At 44.5% G+C, this 20,874-nt stretch overlaps 1 protein-coding gene across 3 annotated transcripts in view; it reads left to right on the top strand.

Annotated features, from left to right (window-relative positions):
- The window catches only part of DNM3 (dynamin 3), a 2,680,418-nt gene that overhangs the window by 909,257 nt on the left and 1,750,287 nt on the right, over positions 1-20,874 (top strand). For all 3 annotated transcript variants that reach the window (XM_044085220.1, XM_044085219.1, XM_044085218.1), the window contains exon 11: positions 19,906-19,992. In XM_044085220.1, coding sequence (XP_043941155.1) covers positions 19,906-19,992 — 87 coding nt within the window. The remainder of the gene's footprint in view (positions 1-19,905; positions 19,993-20,874) is intronic.

Here is a 20,874-nt window from a genome sequence, read left to right as displayed (position 1 = left end):
GCCTGTAATGCAGCTATGAGTGCCCGTGTAGTTCAGCATGTGTTCAGGTCATTGTATGTCACTACAGTGCAGTACAACTCCCCTCGACCTCTGCCTGTAATCCAGCTATGAGTCCCCATATAATTCAGTATCTGTTCAGGTCATTGTATGTCACTACAGTGCAGTACAACTCCCCTCGACCTCTGCCTGTAATGCAGCTATGAGTGCCCATGTAGTTCAGCATGTGTTCAGGTCATTGTATGTCACTGCAGTGCAGTACAACTCCCCTCAACCTCTGCTTGTAATGCAGCTATGAGTGCCCATGTAGTTCAGCATGTGTTCAGGTCATTGTATGTCACTACAGTGCAGTACAACTCCCCTCGACCTCTGCCTGTAATGCAGCTATGAGTGCCCATGTAGTTCAGCATGTGTTCAGGTAATTGTATTTCTTATTCCATTCTTTCTCAGCCATTTTTCATCTTTTCCACAGTGTTTTTTATCATTTCCCCAAATATTCATCGGTTCATCTTCAACCCTGAAATCCTAGATTTTTGTCTCCTTTCTCTTTAAATACTGTTGAGAAACAATCTGTGAAAAAAATCCTCTCTGTCGCCTCTTTATACCACACCGTGTCAGAGTGATGCACAGCAGACAGGGCCATCCATTACCCTTTAAATATGCAGCTCTTTCCCATTGCCATTTTATGTTCTGCACTTTTCCTGCAATTCCTCACTTCTGTTCCTGTTTCCAGTGCTGTACTTACCTTTCTACTTACCTGCCCCTTTCTCCTCACTACATCCAGTAGTATATCTGATTGGATTTTTGTATCTTCATGTGCTGTAACTTAGCCAGCAATACCCTTCATCAGCCTTTTCTAGAAATGTCTAATCTCCTTAACTTTGGGTTTGGATGGTGGGTAGCAACACTAATGCATATTTGGAGTGACTAATTTTAACGTTTGCTATTAGAAACAGCATTCCAAATCCTTTTACATCTTTCACACTTCAAAGTATTGTTTCCTTCCTTTATGATGATTAATCTGCCTCATGATTTGTCACCCCTTCGTATGTTACTACCGCACACAACTTCCTTTTTTATATCAAAGCCAGAGACCCAAGTAAAAACAAGCCGCCATGGTGGACATCCAGCATCAACAAACTTTTCAACAAATGCAAAAACTTGCTGTCCAAGAAAACAAAGGCAAGGCCCCAACTATGGAAAAGCACCCTCCTCAGCCTCAACAGGCAAGTAAGGCAACATGTCAAATCCTCTAAGAGCATCTTTGAGAAAAGCTTAGCAAGCACAGCCAAGGATAACCATAAGGCCTTTTACAGCTACGTATGTAGCCTAGAATGTAGGACCCAAGCATGTGCTGAACTGGTGACTAACAGTATCACACACACACACTGACCCCACAGAGATAGTAAACCTGCTAGCGGATTGGTTTGGTAAAAATTTCATTCCCTTATCCTCTCCAAACGTATAACAAACCTTGCCCCAAACTCCCCCCTCCCTACATATTTGAAGAGCAGGTCATTAAAGCCTTGTCCAATGCAAAAACCTCAGCCTTTATGGGACCAGACGGCATCCCAGGCTGTCTTCTAAACAGGATAAAATATGAACTAGCATCAATATTAAGTACCCATTTCAATCACAGCCTAACCTCAGGCTTTGTTCTTGCGTAATGGAGAACAGCAACAGTTATTCCCCTCCACAAAGGTGGCCTAGCAACAGACCTGGGTAATTATAGATCCATAAGTCTGACCAGCCTCATCTGTAAGGCCAGGGAACATATCATTATGGACCTCATAAATGAAGACATAGGCAACCTCCAAACCCTGGATCCAACCCAATTTGGCTTTGTCAATGGCAGATCCTGCCTGTTAAATCTGATGGATTTCTTTGAAAATGTGACCAAGGCCATTGACAAGGGCAAATCTGTACATACAGCATACCTTGACTTAGCAAAGGCTTTCAACACAATCCCACACTCAGGCATTATCGATAAACATAGCAAACTAAATGTAAACCCATTTGTTGTAAGATGGGTTGCCAAATGGCTCACAAACTGGACACACAGTATCAAAGTGGGTGACTCCACATCAATCAGCTGACCTGTCACCAGCAGGGTGCCACAAGAGTCAGTGCTGGCCCCCCTTCTGTTTGGTATATACTTCTGAGAAGTTCAGGTGAAAACTAAGGGGTTTTGGCTGACCAAGTGTCCAGATGACTACAAACTAGGTGCAATTACTGAATCCCCAAATTATGTCACTATTCTCCAGGAGGGTCTTACAGAGACCAGTGACTAGTGTCTTAGTCACAGTCGCAAACTGAATGGAGAGAAATGCGTCATCATCCCCTTCAGAAAAACAATGTCCCTTCACATTATCAAATCAATAACAATGCTCTAAGTACTTACGAAATGGTAAGGGATCTTGGATCTCAAGTTGACTCAAGGATAGAGTTCATGGTTATCATACTTTCTACCCATTTGTAAGGGAAAGTCCTTTATACCTTTTACCAAACGTTATGCTTTATCACGTAGTTCGGGTAAGAAAGATCAAAGTTAATTCTCTTTAAACTGCAGTGGCCATGAATTATGTGGTTTTAACCTGTGAGGTCTCTTGCAATGCAGGAAACTTTCCAGTTTCTAACCAGGGGGGTGACCCTTTGCTTAGAACCAAAGTCCCCCCACAGTTAAGGTGTAACTCCACCTTAGGGAGTGAGCGTTGCTGTACATCCCGTGATTCTGCTGGACTAATCTGATAATAATCTCGGAAGTGATGAGGTGGTCAGGAAGCCTTCTAACAGACATTTGTACTCTGCCAAGTGGAACGGTTTCTGCTTTTGGACAGAAGGGTATCCAGTCAGTACTACCACAGTCATCTTGCTGTTCATTGTGTCCTGTCTCAGGCACTTGTAGGATTTGGGCCTCTGTTTCTTTATATACAAGGATCTTATGTTAACTGTTTTTCCCATCATGACCTTATGGAGGTCAGGACTAAGGCCCAGCACAAGTTAGTCAAGCAGAGCTTTAAAGCAGTTCTACATCTCCACCCACATTTGATAAATACTTCCCTCTGAGAGATTTGAACTACAGGATTGACTGGCTTTCTCATCTCACTTTTCATCCCAGTGGCTCAGAGATGTTGAAGTTGATATATTAGTAAACATTTTCTGTTATTGGCATCATGTATATTCATTGGATGTTGGTGCTGCAGGCCGTCAGAATAAGGATTCATGTCTGGCCTTTCGCAATGTTGAGATCTTAATTCTTAGTTGTCTAAATATGTCTGGGATGTCCTGTTTTTGTAGAGAAAAGTATTGCTAAAATCACTATTTGTCCTGTAAACTATTTAGCTTCGTGTGCCAGTTGTGCAATTGTATCTACCACATGGATAATCAGGCAGTCAGAACTGGGAGACTTCTGCTGGCTTCACCTTTCATTATGACATCATTCTGTTTGCAGCTAGTAAAGCTGTTTCTCATCATATCTATGGGCACTACTGTAGTGCTGTAAGATGCCCCCTGCATACTGATATCACTGTGTTTACTATTACTTCTTCAGAATTGTTCTCCACAAACTTGGTAGTTTTAAGTCAAGTGTGTGTGTGTGTGTGTGTGTGTGTTGTGTGTGTGTGTGTGTGTGTGTGTGTGTGTGTGTGTGTGTGTGTGTGTGTGTGTGTGTGTGTGTGTGTGTGTGTGTGTGTGTGTGTGTGTGTGTGTGTGTGTGTGTGTGTGTGTGTGTGTGTAAGCAGGGGCTCTGTGTGTGTGTGTGTGTGTGTGTGTGTGTGTGTGTGTGTGTGTGTGTGTGTGTGTGTGTGTGTGTGTGTGTGTGTGTGTGTGTGTGTGTGTGTGTGTGTGTGTGTGTGTGTGTATGTGAGGGGCTGTGTGTGTGTGTGTGTGTGCATGTGTGTGTGTGTGTGTGTGTGTGTGTGTGTGTGTGTGTGTGTGTGTGTGTGTGTGTGTGTGCGCGTGTGTGTGTGTGTATATGTGTGTGCGAGGCTAGATGAATGGCTATGGCAGAGATGAAATGAAAAAGAATCATCCAGATAAGCGTAAGGTGGAAGAAAGATGTCCAGGTATTAGGTAACACTGTCACTAACTGGCTTAGAACTGCATAAAGTTTACTAGTTGGTGGAGGGAGGCAGTTAGATGACAGATGAGCTAAAAAGGAAAATCAACAGAAAATCAGCTAATACTGCATAGATGAAGCTGTGGTTCTGTAATGAAGCTTGTGCAAATTGCACCACTACAGTGCAGTACAACTCCCCTCGACCTCTGCCTGTAATCCAGCTATGAGTCCCCATGTAGTTCAGCATCTGTTCAGGTCATTGTATGTCACTACAGTGCAGTACAACTCCCCTCGACCTCTGCCTGTAATGTAGCTATGAGTGCCCATGTAGTTCAGCATGTGTTCAGGTCATTGTATGTCACTACAGTGCAGTACAACTCCCCTCGACCTCTGCCTGTAATGCAGCTATGATTGCCCATGTAGTTCAACATGTGTTCAGGTCATTGTATGTCACAACAGTGCAGTACAACTCCCCTCGACCTCTGCCTGTAATGCAGCTATGAGTGCCCGTGTAGTTCAGCATGTGTTCAGGTCATTGTATGTCACTACAGTGCAGTACAACTCCCCTCGACCTCTGCCTGTAATCCAGCTATGAGTCCCCATATAATTCAGTATCTGTTCAGGTCATTGTATGTCACTACAGTGCAGTACAACTCCCCTCGACCTCTGCCTGTAATGCAGCTATGAGTGCCCATGTAGTTCAGCATGTGTTCAGGTCATTGTATGTCACTGCAGTGCAGTACAACTCCCCTCAACCTCTGCTTGTAATGCAGCTATGAGTGCCCATGTAGTTCAGCATGTGTTCAGGTCATTGTATGTCACTACAGTGCAGTACAACTCCCCTCGACCTCTGCCTGTAATGCAGCTATGAGTGCCCATGTAGTTCAGCATGTGTTCAGGTAATTGTATTTCTTATTCCATTCTTTCTCAGCCATTTTTCATCTTTTCCACAGTGTTTTTTATCATTTCCCCAAATATTCATCGGTTCATCTTCAACCCTGAAATCCTAGATTTTTGTCTCCTTTCTCTTTAAATACTGTTGAGAAACAATCTGTGAAAAAAATCCTCTCTGTCGCCTCTTTATACCACACCGTGTCAGAGTGATGCACAGCAGACAGGGCCATCCAGTACCCTTTAAATATGCAGCTCTTTCCCATTGCCATTTTATATTCTGCACTTTTCCTGCAATTCCTCACTTCTGTTCCTGTTTCCAGTGCTGTACTTACCTTTCTACTTACCTGCCCTTTTCTCCTCACTACATCCAGTAGTATATCTGATTGGATTTTTGTATCTTCATGTGCTGTAACTTACCCAGCAATACCCTTCATCAGCCTTTCCTAGAAATGTCTAATCTCCTTAACTTTGGGTTTGGATGGTGGGTAGCAACACTAATGCATGTTTGGAGTGACTAATTTTAACATTTGCTATTAGAAACAGCATTCCAAATCCTTTTACATCTTTCACACTTCAAAGTATTGTTTCCTTCCTTTATGATGATTAATCTGCCTCATGATTTGTCACCCCTTCGTATGTTACTACCGCACACAACTTCCTTTTTTATATCAAAGCCAGAGACCCAAGTAAAAACAAGCCGCCATGGTGGACATCCAGCATCAACAAACTTTTCAACAAATGCAAAAACTTGCTGTCCAAGAAAACAGCCCCAACTATGGAAAAGCACCCTCCTCAGCCTCAACAGGCAAGTAAGGCAACATGTTAAATCCTCTAAGAGCATCTTTGAGAAAAGCTTAGCAAGCACAGCCAAGGATAGCCATAAGGCCTTTTACAGCTACGTACGTAGCCTAGAAGGTAGGACCCAAGCATGTGCTGAACTGGTGACTAACAGTATCACACACACACACTGACCCCACAGAGATAGTAAACCTGCTAGCGGATTGGTTTGGTAAAAATTTCACTCCCTTATCCTCTCCAAACATATAACAAACCTTGCCCCAAACTCCCCCCTCCCTACATATCTGAAGAGCAGGTCATTAAAGCCTTGTCCAATGCAAAAAACTCAGCCTTTATGGGACCAGACGGCATCCCAAGCTGTCTTCTAAACAGGATAAAATATGAACTAGCATCACTATTAAGTACTCATTTCAATCACAGCCTAACCTCAGGCTTTGTTCTTGCATAATGGAGAACAGCAACAGTTATTCCCCTCCACAAAGGTGGCCTAGCAACAGACCTGGGTAATTATAGACCCATAAGTCTGACCAGCCTCATCTGTAAGGCCAGGGAACATATCATTATGGACCTCATAAATGAAGACATAGGCAACCTCCAAACCCTGGATCCAACCCAATTTGGCTTTGTCAATGGCAGATCCTGCCTGTTAAATCTGATGGATTTCTTTGAAAATGTGACCAAGGCCATTGACAAGGGCAAATCTGTACATACAGCATACCTTGACTTAGCAAAGGCTTTCAACACAATCCCACACTCAGGCATTATCGATAAACTTAGCAAACTAAATGTAAACCCATTTGTTGTAAGATGTGTTGCCAAATGGCTCACAAACTGGACACAGTATCAAAGTGGGTGACTCCACATCAGTCAGCTGACCTGTCACCAGCAGGGTGCCACAAGAGTCAGTGCTGGCCCCCCTTCTGTTTCGTATATACTTCTGAGAAGTTCAGGTGAAATCTAAGGGGTTGTGGCTGACCAAGTGTCCAGATGACTACAAACTAGGTGCAATTACTGAATCCCCAAATTATGTCACTATTCTCCAGGAGGGTCTTACAGAGACCAGTGACTAGTGTCTTAGTCACAGTCGCAAACTGAATGGAGAGAAATGCGTCATCATCCCCTTCAGAAAAACAATGTCCCTTCACATTATCAAATCAATAACAATGCTCTAAGTACTTACGAAATGGTAAGGGATCTTGGATCACAAGCTGACTGTGATCTTAACTTTGACCACCAAGTGCCTAGTGTAGTAAGGAAGACTTTCTACGTAGCACACTTGATTAGCAAATGCTTCGCCTTTAGAACAAAGGAGGTTATTACCCCTTTATACTCTGTGATAATCAGGCCTATAATTGAGTAAGACATCCCTTTCAGCATGTACCGTACAAAGCACCCGCAGCAATTGGAGAGTCCTCAGAGGTTTCTAACAAAGAAGATCAAGGGGCTCCAGCACGTGCCGTACACAGACTGACTAAAGTCCCTGTGACTTTGTATCGTATAGACTTCTTGGGGAGACCTATGCCTGGCTTATAGAGCAATCTCAGACCCAAACCTAATGAACTTGCTGCACATCTGTAAGTCAAACAGGACTAGAACTACCCATTCCAGGGACCTAAATATGGCCTGTAATTTAAATAGGACATGCAGGAGGGACAGCTTTGTCTCCCAGTGACTGTCATGTCTTTGTCATATGCTACAAATTCATGTGAAACAGAGCATCTCTATCACACTGTTCAAAAGGAATCTGGTCGAGTGGATGGGGACCATAAATTTTTACCGAGGATAGCGCACACAACCCTCCTGGACATGGGCAGTCATTACTAAATGCAGTTCTGACTGTTGACTAGCATATACTACACTGGGATGAAACAGCAAGGCTTGAAATTACCTTTGGGTCGATAGCCTAGTAAACTCCTATGATCCTGTGATCCTAATTTCATAAGCTCCCCTACTTCTTACAAGAGCACCGTATCTGCACCTTCCTTATTAGTACTACGTTGTAGTTGGCTCTGTTTCATAGGTGATGTCATTCCATTTTCATTTATGGAATCTTCTTTACTTGTTCCCACATTCCCATCAGGTTTTATGTACTCTTTTATGTCTGGTCTTTGTGCTTCACTCAGGCTTTGCTCTCCTTGGACTTCCAGCCTTTCTGTACAGCACTAAACTGCTACCACTTTCCCTGTTGTGTGTCCAGCTCTTCCCTTCCCCAAAACACAAGAACAGTCGTTTACATTCTCCTCCTGTCATTCTCTTACTCTATTTTCAGCTCCTTTTATTACATTTAGTCCATTTTTCCTGGTGGGTTGAGTTTAGCCTTCCAGTTATTATAGCTTGCACGAGTCCACACTTTGTAGTTCATCCATGGACTCTGATGTGCCCTAGCATGTCTTTTGCAGTTCTTTTAATTAGGCAGTGACTTGTTTCACATATCCCCATCTCCCCATTTCCTTTTGCACACAGTGGCTTCCTGACAGCTCCCCGTGTTTTCTTACCCAGGCATGTCCAAGGGACAGCTCCCGGTGTTCTCTTACCCAGGCATGTCCAAGGGACAGCTCCCGGTGTTCTCTCACCCAGGCATGTCCAAGGGACAGCTCCCGGTGTTCTCTTACCCAGGCATGTCCAAGGGACACTCCCGGTGTTCTCTCACCCAGGCATGTCCAAGGGACAGCTGCCGGTGTTCTCTCACCCAGGCATGTCCAAGGGACAGCTCCCAGTGTTCTCTTACCCAGGCATGTCCAAGGGACAGCTCCCGGTGTTCTCTTACCCAGGCATGTCCAAGGGACAGCTCCCGGTGTTCTCTTACCCAGGCATGTCCAAGGGACAGCTCCCGGTGTTCTCTTACCCAGGCATGTCCAAGGGACAGCTCCCGGTGTTCTCTTACCCAGACATGTCCAAGGACAGCTCGGTGTTCTCTTACCCAGGCATGTCCAAGGGAAAGCTCCGGTGTTGTCTTACCCAGGCATGTCCAAGGACAGCTCCGGTGTTCTCTTACCCAGGCATGTCCAAAGGACAGCTCCCGGTGTTCTCTTACCCAGGCATGTCCAAGGGACAGTTCCTGGTGTTCTCTTAACCAGGCATGTCCAAGGGACAGCTCGTGTTCTCTTACCCAGGCATGTCCAAGGGACAGCTCGGTGTTCTCTTACCGGCATGTCCAAGGACAGCTCCCGTGTTCTCTTACCCAGGCATGTCCAAGGGACAGCTCCGGTGTTCTCTTACCCAGGCATGTCCAAGGGACAGCTCGTGTTCTCTTACCCAGGCATGTCCAAGGGACAGCTCGTGTTCTCTTACCCAGGCATGTCCAAGGGTCAGCTCCCGGTGTTCTCTTTCCCAGGCATGTCCAAGGGTCAGCTCCCGGTGTTCTCTTACCCAGGCATGTCCAAGGGACAGCTCCCGGTGTTCTCTTACCCAGGCATGTCCAAGGGACAGCTCCCGGTGTTCTCTTACACAGGCATGTCCAAGGGACAGCTCCCGGTGTTCTCTTACCCAGACATGTCCAAGGGACAGCTCCCGGTGTTCTCTTACCCAGGCATGTCCAAGGGAAAGCTCCCGGTGTTCTCTTACCCAGGCATGTCCAAGGGTCAGCTCCCAGTGTTCTCTTACCCAGGCATGTCCAAGGGACAGCTCCCGGTGTTCTCTTACCCAGGCATGTCCAAGGGACAGCTCCCCGTGTTCTCTTACCCAACCATGTCCAAGGGACAGCTCCCCGTGTTCTCTTACCCAGGCATGTCCAAGGGACAGCACCCAGTGTTCTCTTACCCAGGCATGTCCAAGGGACAGCTCCTGGTGTTCTCTTACCCAGGCATGTCCAAGGGACAGCTCTCCGTGTTCTCTCCTGTCTACCTGATGAATCTGGGCATATTGGGACAATGTAGCAATTGCCTCATGTACACAGACAACCCTCTCCTCCTACCACCCAACACTACAACCTGTAAGAGATGCACTTATCTAGCTAAACTGGAGGCAAAGCTCTCTCAACCCAAGACTGAATGTGTCAGTCAAGAGGAGAAGGTAAACACTTGCACCACACCACACTCATCACATAGACCCACTAAACGTACAACACCAAAACCTACACATAGATACACAAAATCAATCACGGAGGCTCTCAATAATAATCTATCCAAAAAACAGAGACCTCTAAAGCAGAAATGCAAGCAACCACCACCCCTCAACACAACCCCTAAAGACACATAGCCCACAGACTCAGTGTGCCACTCAACCACAGCCCATAAGGCAAAAGATAGTACCCAACACATTAGTCATAGGTGACTCTATAGTCAGGCACACTGATGTTCCACTCACCAGACTAGACAAGGAGAAGGTTACTGTCAGCTGCCTGTCGGGTGCCAGGATCCGCCACATAACCCACGCACTCAGGTCACTCCACAACAAGTACAAATATGACTCAGTCATTGTCCATGTTGGTGTGAACAACCTGAGATGTACCTACCTGGACTACATGAAAAGAGACATGGAAGAGCTCTCTGACCTTGTAATCCAGGCATGTATGACCCTAGTCCTGAGTAGCACCCTACCTTCACCCAGAAAGATGCCACAGTACAGGGACAAAATCATTGACTTCAACAATTGGCTAAGCTTCTGGTGTCATTCTGAGGGGATCCAGTATCTGTCTGCTTGGGACGACATGGTTGACAGGCCACGATGCTTTGCCAGAGATGGCCTGCACCTGTTGCCCCTGGGATTCCGGATACCTAAAGCTCTTGCCACCCCTGTAGTGCCTTTTTTAGGCAAGGTCCAAATGACAAACCCACCACCATAGCAGGTACAGGCAAACAAAAACTGAGGGTATTGCTACTCAATGCTAGAAGTCTAAACCTCAAAATGCACTCACTCGAGGCACTCCTTAAAATGGAGAACATCAATATCTGTGCTATGACTGAAACCTGGTTCAAGGCTCCAGAGAGCACCCCTGCATTACCAGGCTATAACTTATACCCTACATTTTGGCCATCTAACCAGGACCAGAACATCAAAAGCAGAGGTATGTCCATATTCATTAAGGATATCCACACCTCTAGACTAGTTGCCCAACATAATGCATCTGAAATTATCCACGTGCAACTCACTCTGGGTAAAACTGCAATCCAAATTGTAGCTTGCTACAGATCCCCCACCATGCCCCAGGACTCCCACTCCTCTTTTCTTGATATACTGGAAAATATTAGGGTCCAACCAAACACCCTAATAATGGGCAATTTCAACTACCCCGCCATTAACTGGGAAAACTACTCATGTACCAACTCCTTCACTCAATGCTTTCTAGAATTCATAAACTCCAGTTCCCTGGATCAACTTATCCACACCCCCACCAGGGGCAACAATATCCTAGACCTAGTCATTACCAACATGAGTGACCGGTGTTCCACACCTGAAGTCAACTCCTCATTGGTCAGATCCGACCATAAGCTAATCACCATAGATATCCACATCCTGCCCCCACCCCCCATTAAGGAAACCACTGTAAAAATTTCTCCAAAGCCAATTTCATGCTTCTTAAGACAGAAGTGGCAAACTTCACAACATCCCTACAGATGGGCACTGCAGATATGACTGCAGAATCCTACACAAATGCACTCTATAAGCAATTACACAAGTGCATGGATCTTGCTATCCCTAACAGAACCAAGACGTTATCCTCCGAAAAAGGAAGCCAATCTGGTGGTCCCCCGCTATAAATAAACTCTACAACAGAAGGAAGAAACTGTTGCAGAAGAGAGTAAAATCCCATGAGTGGAGGAGCTCCCTGGTCAGCCTCAGTAAGAAACTGTGATCCCTCTTAAAATCCTCCAAAGCTAGCTATGAAAACAAGATTGCCTCTGATTCTAAGGGCAACCACAAAGCATTCTATAGCTATGTCAAGAATCTCAATGGCAACACCCAGGTCTGCTCTGAGCTACAGCACAATGGCATGAAAATTACAGAACCAGCTGATATCGCCAACATCCTGGCTGATAGATTCACTGCTAACTTTACCCCCCCTCTCACCCCATAAAGGGCCCATATGTATACCGGAAGAATGCTGAGCCTCTGAAATCACAACTGAGCAGGTAAAAAACTGCACTTTCCAAAGCCAAGAACACAGCTTCCATGGGACCAGACAACATCCCAGGCTTCGTTCTATATGAACATCAGGACGAACTGGCTCCCCCACCTAAGCACCATGTTCAATCATAGCCTCACGTCAGGCTTTCTACCCACTGAATGGCACACAGCAACAGTTATACCACTCCACAAAGGGGGAGCCACCATGGACCCCGGGAACTATCGCCCTATTATCCTGATGAGCCTGGTCTGCAAGGCCATGGAACACATCATCATGGAACTCATAAACAAAGACGAAGGTAACCTCCAAACCCTAGACCTCACCCAGTTCAAGTTTGTGAAAGGCAGATCATGCCTCCTGAACCTGATTGACTTCTTTGAAACAGTCACCAAAGCCGTAGATGAGGGAAAGGCAGTTCACACAGCCTATCGTGACCTCGCCAAGGCTTTCGACACCATCCCCCATTCTGGAATTATAGATAAACTCTCTAAACTGGTTATAAATCCATACGTCACAAGATGGGTTGCCAACTGGCTCACTAACAGAACCCACACTGTAAAAATTGCAGACTCCAAATCAGACTCCAAACCAGTGACAAGTGGTGTACCACAGGGTTCAGTCCTGGGTACTTTCCTGTTTGGTATCTACTTCTCTGAAGTAAGGGCTAGCACAGAGGGCCTCTGGCTGATGAAGTTCACAGATGACTGCAAGCTAGGTGCCATAGTCGAGTCCACAAATGACGTGGACATCCTACATCAGGGCCTCACTGAGACAGATGCCTGGTGTCAAGAGCCATGGCCTCAAGCTAAATGCCAAAAAGTGCATTGTCATCCCCTAAGGTAAAAACTCTGTTCCCATTAACTACCACATAGACTGCAGTCCTCTTAATGCCGAAGGTGTAATAAGAGACCTTGGGACTCAGGTGGACAGTAGCCTCACCTTTGATAATCACATTGCCACAGTAGTCAGAAAATCCTTCTACGTGGCACACCTCATCAAGAAAGGGTTCTCATCCAGGAAAAAAGAGGTCATTGTTCCCCTCTACTCAGCATTCATTGGCCCCCTTTATTGAATACAATACCCCTTTTGGAATGTACCTCACAAGACATCTGCAACAGCTGGAAAGGCCACAGAAATACCTCACCAAGAGGATTACAGGTCTCAAACAGTTGTCCTATGCTGACCATCTCAAAAAACTCAAGCTTTACTCCGTAGCATATTGCATACTCCGAGATGATCTCTGCCTAATATACAAAGCTATGTCAAACCCATAACTGTTGGACATGCTACACCTAAAGAAATCCCAATCCCTCCGGGATACATGCTTTAGGAATCTAAACCTCGTCACCACAATAAATAGAACATGCTGGAGGGATATAGTCCTGTCCCACAAATTTCCCATGTTCTGGAACAAGCTACCTATCTATGTCAAGCAAAGCTCCTCATTAGCACTCTTCAAGAAAAATCTTAATGAATGGATGGGAATTAGGAAATTCACCCCAGGGATCACTCCTGTGGCCCTGCTCGATAGGGGCACAGGAATAACTTTCTTGGGTGGCAAAAGCCAGGGAACTTTGGTGGCTAGGCTTACGTAGACCCTAGGGCCGATAGCCTAGTACCTACCTGTGAACCTATGAAATATGCAACAAAATCTAGAAGTTTTAGGATTTTTGCCTGAAAATGTTTGCATAGATATTTTTATACCCCAAGTAGACTCCAGAGAATTTTTCCTCGGGTAGACAGTAAGTGTTAGAGGTGTGAGGGGAAAGAAATAGGTAACCTGGAATATATTTTCTGGAAGTGCAGTGAGTTGATGGACTTTAAGTATTCCTTGTGGGATGCACTGTCAGAGATGCTGGGTGGGCAGATTGATTTGACAAGGGAGATGATTTTTGTGAGCTATGATACAGAATCAGAATTGCCTAGACATGGTAAGGTTCATAGGTTCATAGGTAGGTATTAGACTATCTGCCCGAGGGCATTTATAAGCCTAGCCAGAGTGTGTCGGCTTTCGCCTGCCCCATTGATTAATTAACTGATCCTCTGTCAAGCAAAGCCAATGAAGTGATCCCAGGGGTGTATTTTCTGTTACCCATCCACTCGTCAAGGTTTCTCTTGAAGAGTGTTAGTGAGGGACTCTGCCTAATGTAGTTTGGAATTTTGTTCCAAAGCATGGGGAGTCTCTGTGACAGGAATCTATCCCTCCAGCATGTTCTATTTATTGTTGTGCGAGGTTTAGCTCACTAGAGCACGTGGCTCGCAGTGACTTGGATTTCTTTAGGTGGAGCATGTCCATCAATTCTGAGTTGGACATGGCTTTGTAAGTCAGGCAGAGATCACCTCTGAGTAAGCGATATGCCACTGCGTACAGCCGGGTTTTTTCAGTTGGGCTGCATAGGACATGACATATGTTTGAGACCAGTAATCCTCTTGGTGAGGTACTTTTGTCGTCTTTCCTGCTGTTGAAAGTGTCTTGTGAGGTACTTCCCAAATGGGGCATTGTATTCTATGATGGGTCTGATGAGTGATGAGTAGAGGGGCACTATAACCTCTTTATTTCTAGATGTGAACCCTTTAGTAATTAGATGGGCCACATAGAAGGATTTCCTAACTATTTTGGCAATATGATTGTCAAAGGATAGATTACTATCTACCTGGGTCCCCAGATCTCTTATTACCTCTTCTGTATTAAGGGGGCTACCACCTATGTGGTAATTCGTGGGTGTTTTGTTTTTCCCAAATGGGATGACCATGTATTTTTTGGCATTTAGCTTGAGGCCATGACTTTGACACCAGGTGTCCATCTCAGTAAGGCCCTTTTGGAGGATGTCCATGTCAGCTGGAGAGTCAATTATGGCTCCCAGTTTGCAGTCATCGGCGAACTTGGTTAGCCACAGACCTCCTGTGTTTGCCTGTACTTCTGAGAACTATATGCCAAACAGTAGGGGTCCCAGGACCGAGCCTTGTGGGACACCACTTGTGACTGGTTTAGAGTCGGACCTGGAGCCTGCTGTTCTTACCGTGTGAGTTCTGTCTGTAAGCCAGTTGGCAACCCATCACATGACGTAGGGATTTATGTTCAGGCTGGTGAGTTTTTCTGTAATACCCGAGTGGGGAATGGTGTCGAAAGCCTTGGCGAGGTCAAGGTAGGCCGTGTGAACCACCTTTCCCTTGTCTATGGCCTTGGTGACTGTCTCGAAGAAGTCAACCAGGTTTAGTAGGCATGATCTGCCCTTAACAAAGCCGAACTGGGTCGGGTCAAGTTTTTGGAGGTTCCCAATGTCTTTGTTAATGAGTTCCATGATGATGCACTCCATAACCTTGCATACCAGGCTAGTCAGGCTTATGGGGTGATAATTACCAGGGTCAGTTGTGGCCCCTCCTTTGTGGAGTGGAATAACCATTGCTGTGCGCCATTCTATGAGTATGTAGCCTGTGGAGAGGCTGAGGTTGAACAGCGTGTTTAGGTGGGGGATTAGTTTGTTCTGTAGTTTGTGCAAGACGCAGCCTGGGACACCATCTGGCCCCTCTGACGCTATATCTTTGGCTTTTGAAAGGGCTGTTTTCACCTGTGCATCTGTGATTTCGGGGACACTACACTTTTCCGGTATTGTTGTGGGCCCTTTTGGGGGTGAGGGGGGGTGATGTTTGCACTGAATGTATCTGCCAGGATGTTGGCAATATCAGTAGGTTCAGTATATTTTGTGCTATTTTGCACTAGTTCAGTGCATATCTGCCAGTTGCCACTTAGATTCTTAACATAGCTGAAGAAGGCCTTGTGGTTATCTTTTGAATCCTTGGCTATTTTTCTTTTGAAGTTAGCCTTGGATGATTTTATTAGGGACCTTAGTTTCTTACTGATACTGATCAGGGATGTCTCCTTCTTGGGATTTGCTTTTTTTCTGAACTAGTTTCCTCCTTCTATTATATAGCCTGTTTAGGGCAGCGGTCCACCAGACTGGTTTCCTTCTCTTAGAGGAGTGAGTATTGGTTTTGCTACGGATGGCACAATCCATGCATCCTTGTAGGTGCTCATAGAGTGCATTTGTTAAAGGTTTCTGCATCTTGGGCAGCGTTATCCTTTAGCGTGGGGGCTGTGAAACTTACCGCCTCTGTCTTACGTAAGGTGAAGTTTGCTTTAGAAAAGTTTTTTACTGTGGTTTCCTTAGTTGGGGGTGGTGGTGGGGTGTGGACATACAGAGTGATTAGTTTATGGTCTGATCTAACCAGTGATGGGTTGACCTCTGGTATGGAACACCTGTCGCCCATGTTGGTGATGACCAGGTCCAATATGTTTTCACCTCTGGTAGGGGAGTTTACCAGCTGATCCAGGGCATTTGAGTTGATGAATTCCAAGAAGCGCTAGGCCTGGGAGTTTGTACTCGAGTAGCTTTCCCAGTTAATGGTAGGGTAGTTGAAATCACCCAATATCAGGGTGTTCGGTAGGACCTTCATGTTTTCCACTGTCTCCAGAAAGGTGGAGTGGTGGTCCTGGGTCATGGAGGGTGATCTGTAGCAGGCCACAATTTGCATTGCAGATTTGCCCGATGTTAGTTGCACGTGGATGATCTCAGAGGTATCATGCTGCGCCACTAACCTGGAGGTGTAGGTATCCTTGATGAATATGGATACACCCCCTCCTTTTTTGTTTCCGTCCGTGTTCTGTGGCCGAAACACGTGGTATGAGTTGTAGCCTGGTAACGCTGGGGTGCTCTCTGGAGTCTTGAACCAGGTTTCAGTTACGGCACAGATGTCGAAGTTCTCCATACTGAGGAGTGCTTCGAGCATGTGCATTTTGAGATTTCAACTCCTGGCATTGAGTAGCATAACCCTCAGTTTTTTGTTAATTGTGCTGTTTACGGAGGTAGGTTTGACTTTGAGCCTTGCCTAAAAAAGGCACTATGGGGGCAGCGAGAGCCTTGGCCAATATTCAAAAGCCTAGGTGTGTCAGGTGCAAGCCGTCTCTTGTGAAGCAATGCGGCTTGTCAAGCATGTTGTCCCAGGCTGACAGACACTGGATCCCCTTTGAATGACACCAGAAGCTTAGCCAGTTGTTGAAATTGATCATTTTTTCTTTATACTGAGGTATCATTCTTGGTGAGGGCAGGATGCTACTCGGGGTCAGGGTCATACCAGCCAGGGCTACATGATCAAAGAGCTCTTCCATGTCTCTTTTCATGTAGTCCAGGGAGGTACACCAACATGAACAATGACAGTCATATTTGTACTTGTTCTGGGGTGACCTGAGTGCTTGTGTTATGTGGCGGATTCTGGCTCCCGACAGGCAGCTGACAGTACCCTTCTGCTTGTCCAGCCTAGTGAGTGGAACATCAGTGTGCCTGACTATAGAGTCACCTATTACTAGTGTGTTAGGTATGCTATTTCGCCTTAAGGGCTGTGATTGTGCGGCACACTGATTTTGTGTTTTATGTGTTGTCTGGTTTGTGACGGGAGGTGCAGGTTGTTTGGGTGTCTGCTTTGGAGGTTTCTGATGCTTTTGCAGGTTTTTATTTAGTGCCTCCGAGTATCATTTTGTGTATTTATGTGTATTTTTTGCCAGTGCTGGTTTAGTAGGTCTGTATGTGGCTGGAGGTGTGGTGCAAGTGTTAACATTCTACTCTTGACTGTCTGTTCCAGTCTTGGGTGGAGACAGCTTAGCCTCCAGTTTGGCTGTATAATTGCATCTCTCGCATATGTTAGTGTTTTGTGGTAGGAGGAGAGGGTTGTCTTTGTACATGAGGCAGTTGTAACATTGCCTCAGGATACCCAGATTCACCAGCTGGACTGGAGAGTACACCTGAAATTGCCCTTTGGTCATGCCTGAATAGTAGGGTGAGCTGCTTAGTTGCTTGGTTGGTGAGGGGTGAATAAAGAACCTTGCCCTGCTGGGCAATCAATTGTCAGGGTATATTAGTGTTTACTATTAGGTCTGAGCAAGTGCTGGGCTGTAGGATGCTTTTTCAGTGCTTAGGTTGACAGTTAGACTAGTTTCAAGGGAAAAACTGAAGGGGAGACTTAGTGGAGCTGGGAATAATTTAACCCTAGCTAACAGGCGCTGCCCGGCGTGCAAAACTGTGCAAACGCAGTTTTTATAGCAGGGAAATGAAAGAGATAGAAATTAGCTCAAACCAATAAACTACTAACTTCTGGGCTAGAACCACTCCTCCAGGGACAGATAGGCTGCTCAAAGCTCCCCTCTCTCACAGGTGAACAGAGAAACTTCCTTCTATCCAAGTAAGGTATGGGCAACTCAGAAACTTGTAACCCAGCCCTGAATTCAGCACTAGCCTGAAAACTGGACTATACTAGCATGGAAAGGCAGGAAACAAGGAATGTTTTTTTTTTTTTTTTTTTTGAAAAGATAAGGCAAAAACACTTAAAATAGCTTTAAATGACTACAAACGATCAGAAAAGGCTATCACAATTTAGTGTGTAGCCTACAACAGTTAAACAAATTATTTAAACAAAAAATGACTTTTTAAAAGTGCAGGCAGTCAAATAAGTACAATATGTGAAAAAACAAGCTTTTAAATCACAAGAAATGCTGGAAAACTGGCGTTTAGGCAGAAAACAGTTAAGTACAGCAAGAAAGTACAGAAAACTGATACTTAATCACTCCAAAGTCTCTCTCCTAAGCTAGAAGACTTGTATCAGTTTAAGACTTTTTAGTGCTACCCAGCAGGTTAGTTACAGGAAAGATGGGAAACAAGCACAGATATGGTCTTTTAAACCAGAAAGTTGAAAGAGACGGACAAACTGCCCAAATGGTGAATAAACTACAATTTCTGGGCCAAGAACCACTCCTCTCGTGGTAGACAGGCTACCTAGTGCTTACCATTCCCACTGATAAGCTAGAAGGCCTTCCTCCAACACAGAAAGGCTTGCAGGGCTCAAAAGCTTACCAACAGTCCTGGATACAGCAACTCTGTATCTGGACTAGGCTGGTTACAGGAAAGGTGGGAAACAAGCGCAAGTGCGGCTTTTAAACCAAAAAGTTGAAAGGCCTTGCTGTGTATAATAATGGTGACTGCCAAAAAAGCAGTTACTAGAAAATGCAAATCAGAGTCTAAACCAACTATACTGGAAATAGTGACTATAGTAACAGAGATAAAACAACTAGAACTGAGACCTTTAGAAAAGGGTAGGAGCAAACTACACAGGAAAAATGAAAATTGTGGGAACAATACACACAAGGAAGGAATGAGGTGTAAAAGTCGGCAGGACTTAAGTGAGCTATGCAATGTTTGAGTGAGAAAGATTGGGTATATTATAAGTAATGTATAATGCTTGCAACTTGGGAGTGTGTCATTATGGTTTGTGATGTAAAATGCTTGCAAGTAGGATTGTGTCAGTGTGGTTTGTTTTCATTTATATAAATGTATGATTGCATATGTTGTAAGTGATGGTTTAATAAAGATGTTTCATGTTTAAAAAAAGTCAGGAATTGAATAATATGTAATATAACTGGGGTTATATGATATATAGCAGTATATATGAAGTATAATGTTGATTATGTTAATGTAGTTTTATTACTTTTATATGAATGTAAATTTGCCTGTGTCACAAGTGATAATTCAATAAAGGTGTTTAAAAAAAAACAAATATTGCTGTAACTGATATCTCAAGTGAATATACGCTCAAACTATGAGTACTTTAGGACTCTACATTATATGAGCATTTTTGCTGGGGGCAAGTCCTCCTTTACCACCCATGTTGGGGCGTGGCTTCCATACCACCTTTCCTTTATTATTCTCACTAGGAGATTGGTACAATTCAGGAAAACCAACAGCCTATTTTACTCTGTCTCAAGGAAACTGCTAGCTCAGGGAACATAAAAAGAATACCGTGCAAGCACCATCGCGTTGCTCTTGTGAAGAGCCGTTACTCGCTTCAGGCGTAACATTTAAACAACTGTGATATGAGTAACCTATTAGGTAATAGAATGTTATGAGTGTGATTGTGTTATGCTGTGGAGTGCTGTGTTTACTTGACAAATAATCATAATGGGTAAATCAGAGAAGGAGGAATTTGTATAAGGAAGCCTTTTTGCTATTAGATGTTAATCTTTTCATTGTGATATTTATATTCGCAGCTGGGAACCTTCCCCAGGTTATGTGAGGAGACAGAGAGGATCGTAACCACGCACATACGAGAGAGGGAAGGGAAGACCAAGGACCAGGTGAGTTATACATATCAGCATTGTGGGTGTGGGATCCAGTATCTGCACAGTGATGTAACTGTAAAATGTAAGAAATCTTTACTCAGGAGGCAAGAACAGCCTTGATAATGCTGTTAAGCTTCTGCAGATCACTAAGGGGGTTCGTCTCGTACGAGTTATTGATGCAGACATTATAAAATAAGGTATAGCAAGAACTATTAAAAAATATTCTTTTGTGTGGAGACATGCACCCAAACCCTGGCCCTACTAATCTAAACTTAAACCTTAATATCAGCAGTTTCCACAAGCACCATAACAGCCTAGATAAGTCCCTTCCTTCAGTTACAAGTGAGCCCTTCTCTATTGTATCTGTTACTTCTGACACAAAGACATTTTCCCAGTTCCGATTCACAAACATAGCATCTCTCACTCCATGAAGTCCAGCCAAAAACCTAAGTCTGACAATATTAAATCTTGTATTACTTGGAAATAAATTACAGATTTTCATATTTGGACATCACTCTACTCGCCATATATTCTAGCCATCACTGAAATGTAGCTTAAATTAAATATGAAAGATACAGAAATACTACCTTCAGGCTATAGCATTATGAGGACTGAGCGATCCCAGGAAAAAGGAAGAGTCGCCCTACTGTAACCCAGCTCCTCTAACCTCTCCTCCTATTCCAACTTCTTCCCCAAGTTTCACTCAGCCAAAATACTCTTGACACTTTTAAAGCTAAATTCTAAAAAAAACACTTTGCATTATTAGAATTTACATACTCCTGGTAACAACACACCCTTGCTCCTGGGTATCTAGTGCTGTTATTTACGAAAAAAAATCATTCTAGATTATGTCAATACTGACTGGCAAAATATAACCTCTGACATTCCCTCTTTGTG

Source organism: Protopterus annectens, chromosome 10.part0, assembly GCF_019279795.1.
Source record: "Protopterus annectens isolate FY-2018-M chromosome 10.part0, PAN1.0, whole genome shotgun sequence".
In the NCBI taxonomy this organism is placed as follows: Eukaryota; Metazoa; Chordata; order Ceratodontiformes; family Protopteridae; genus Protopterus; species Protopterus annectens.
Note: the sequence above shows the minus strand (reverse complement) of the source record. Positions and strands in the feature narration are given on the sequence as shown.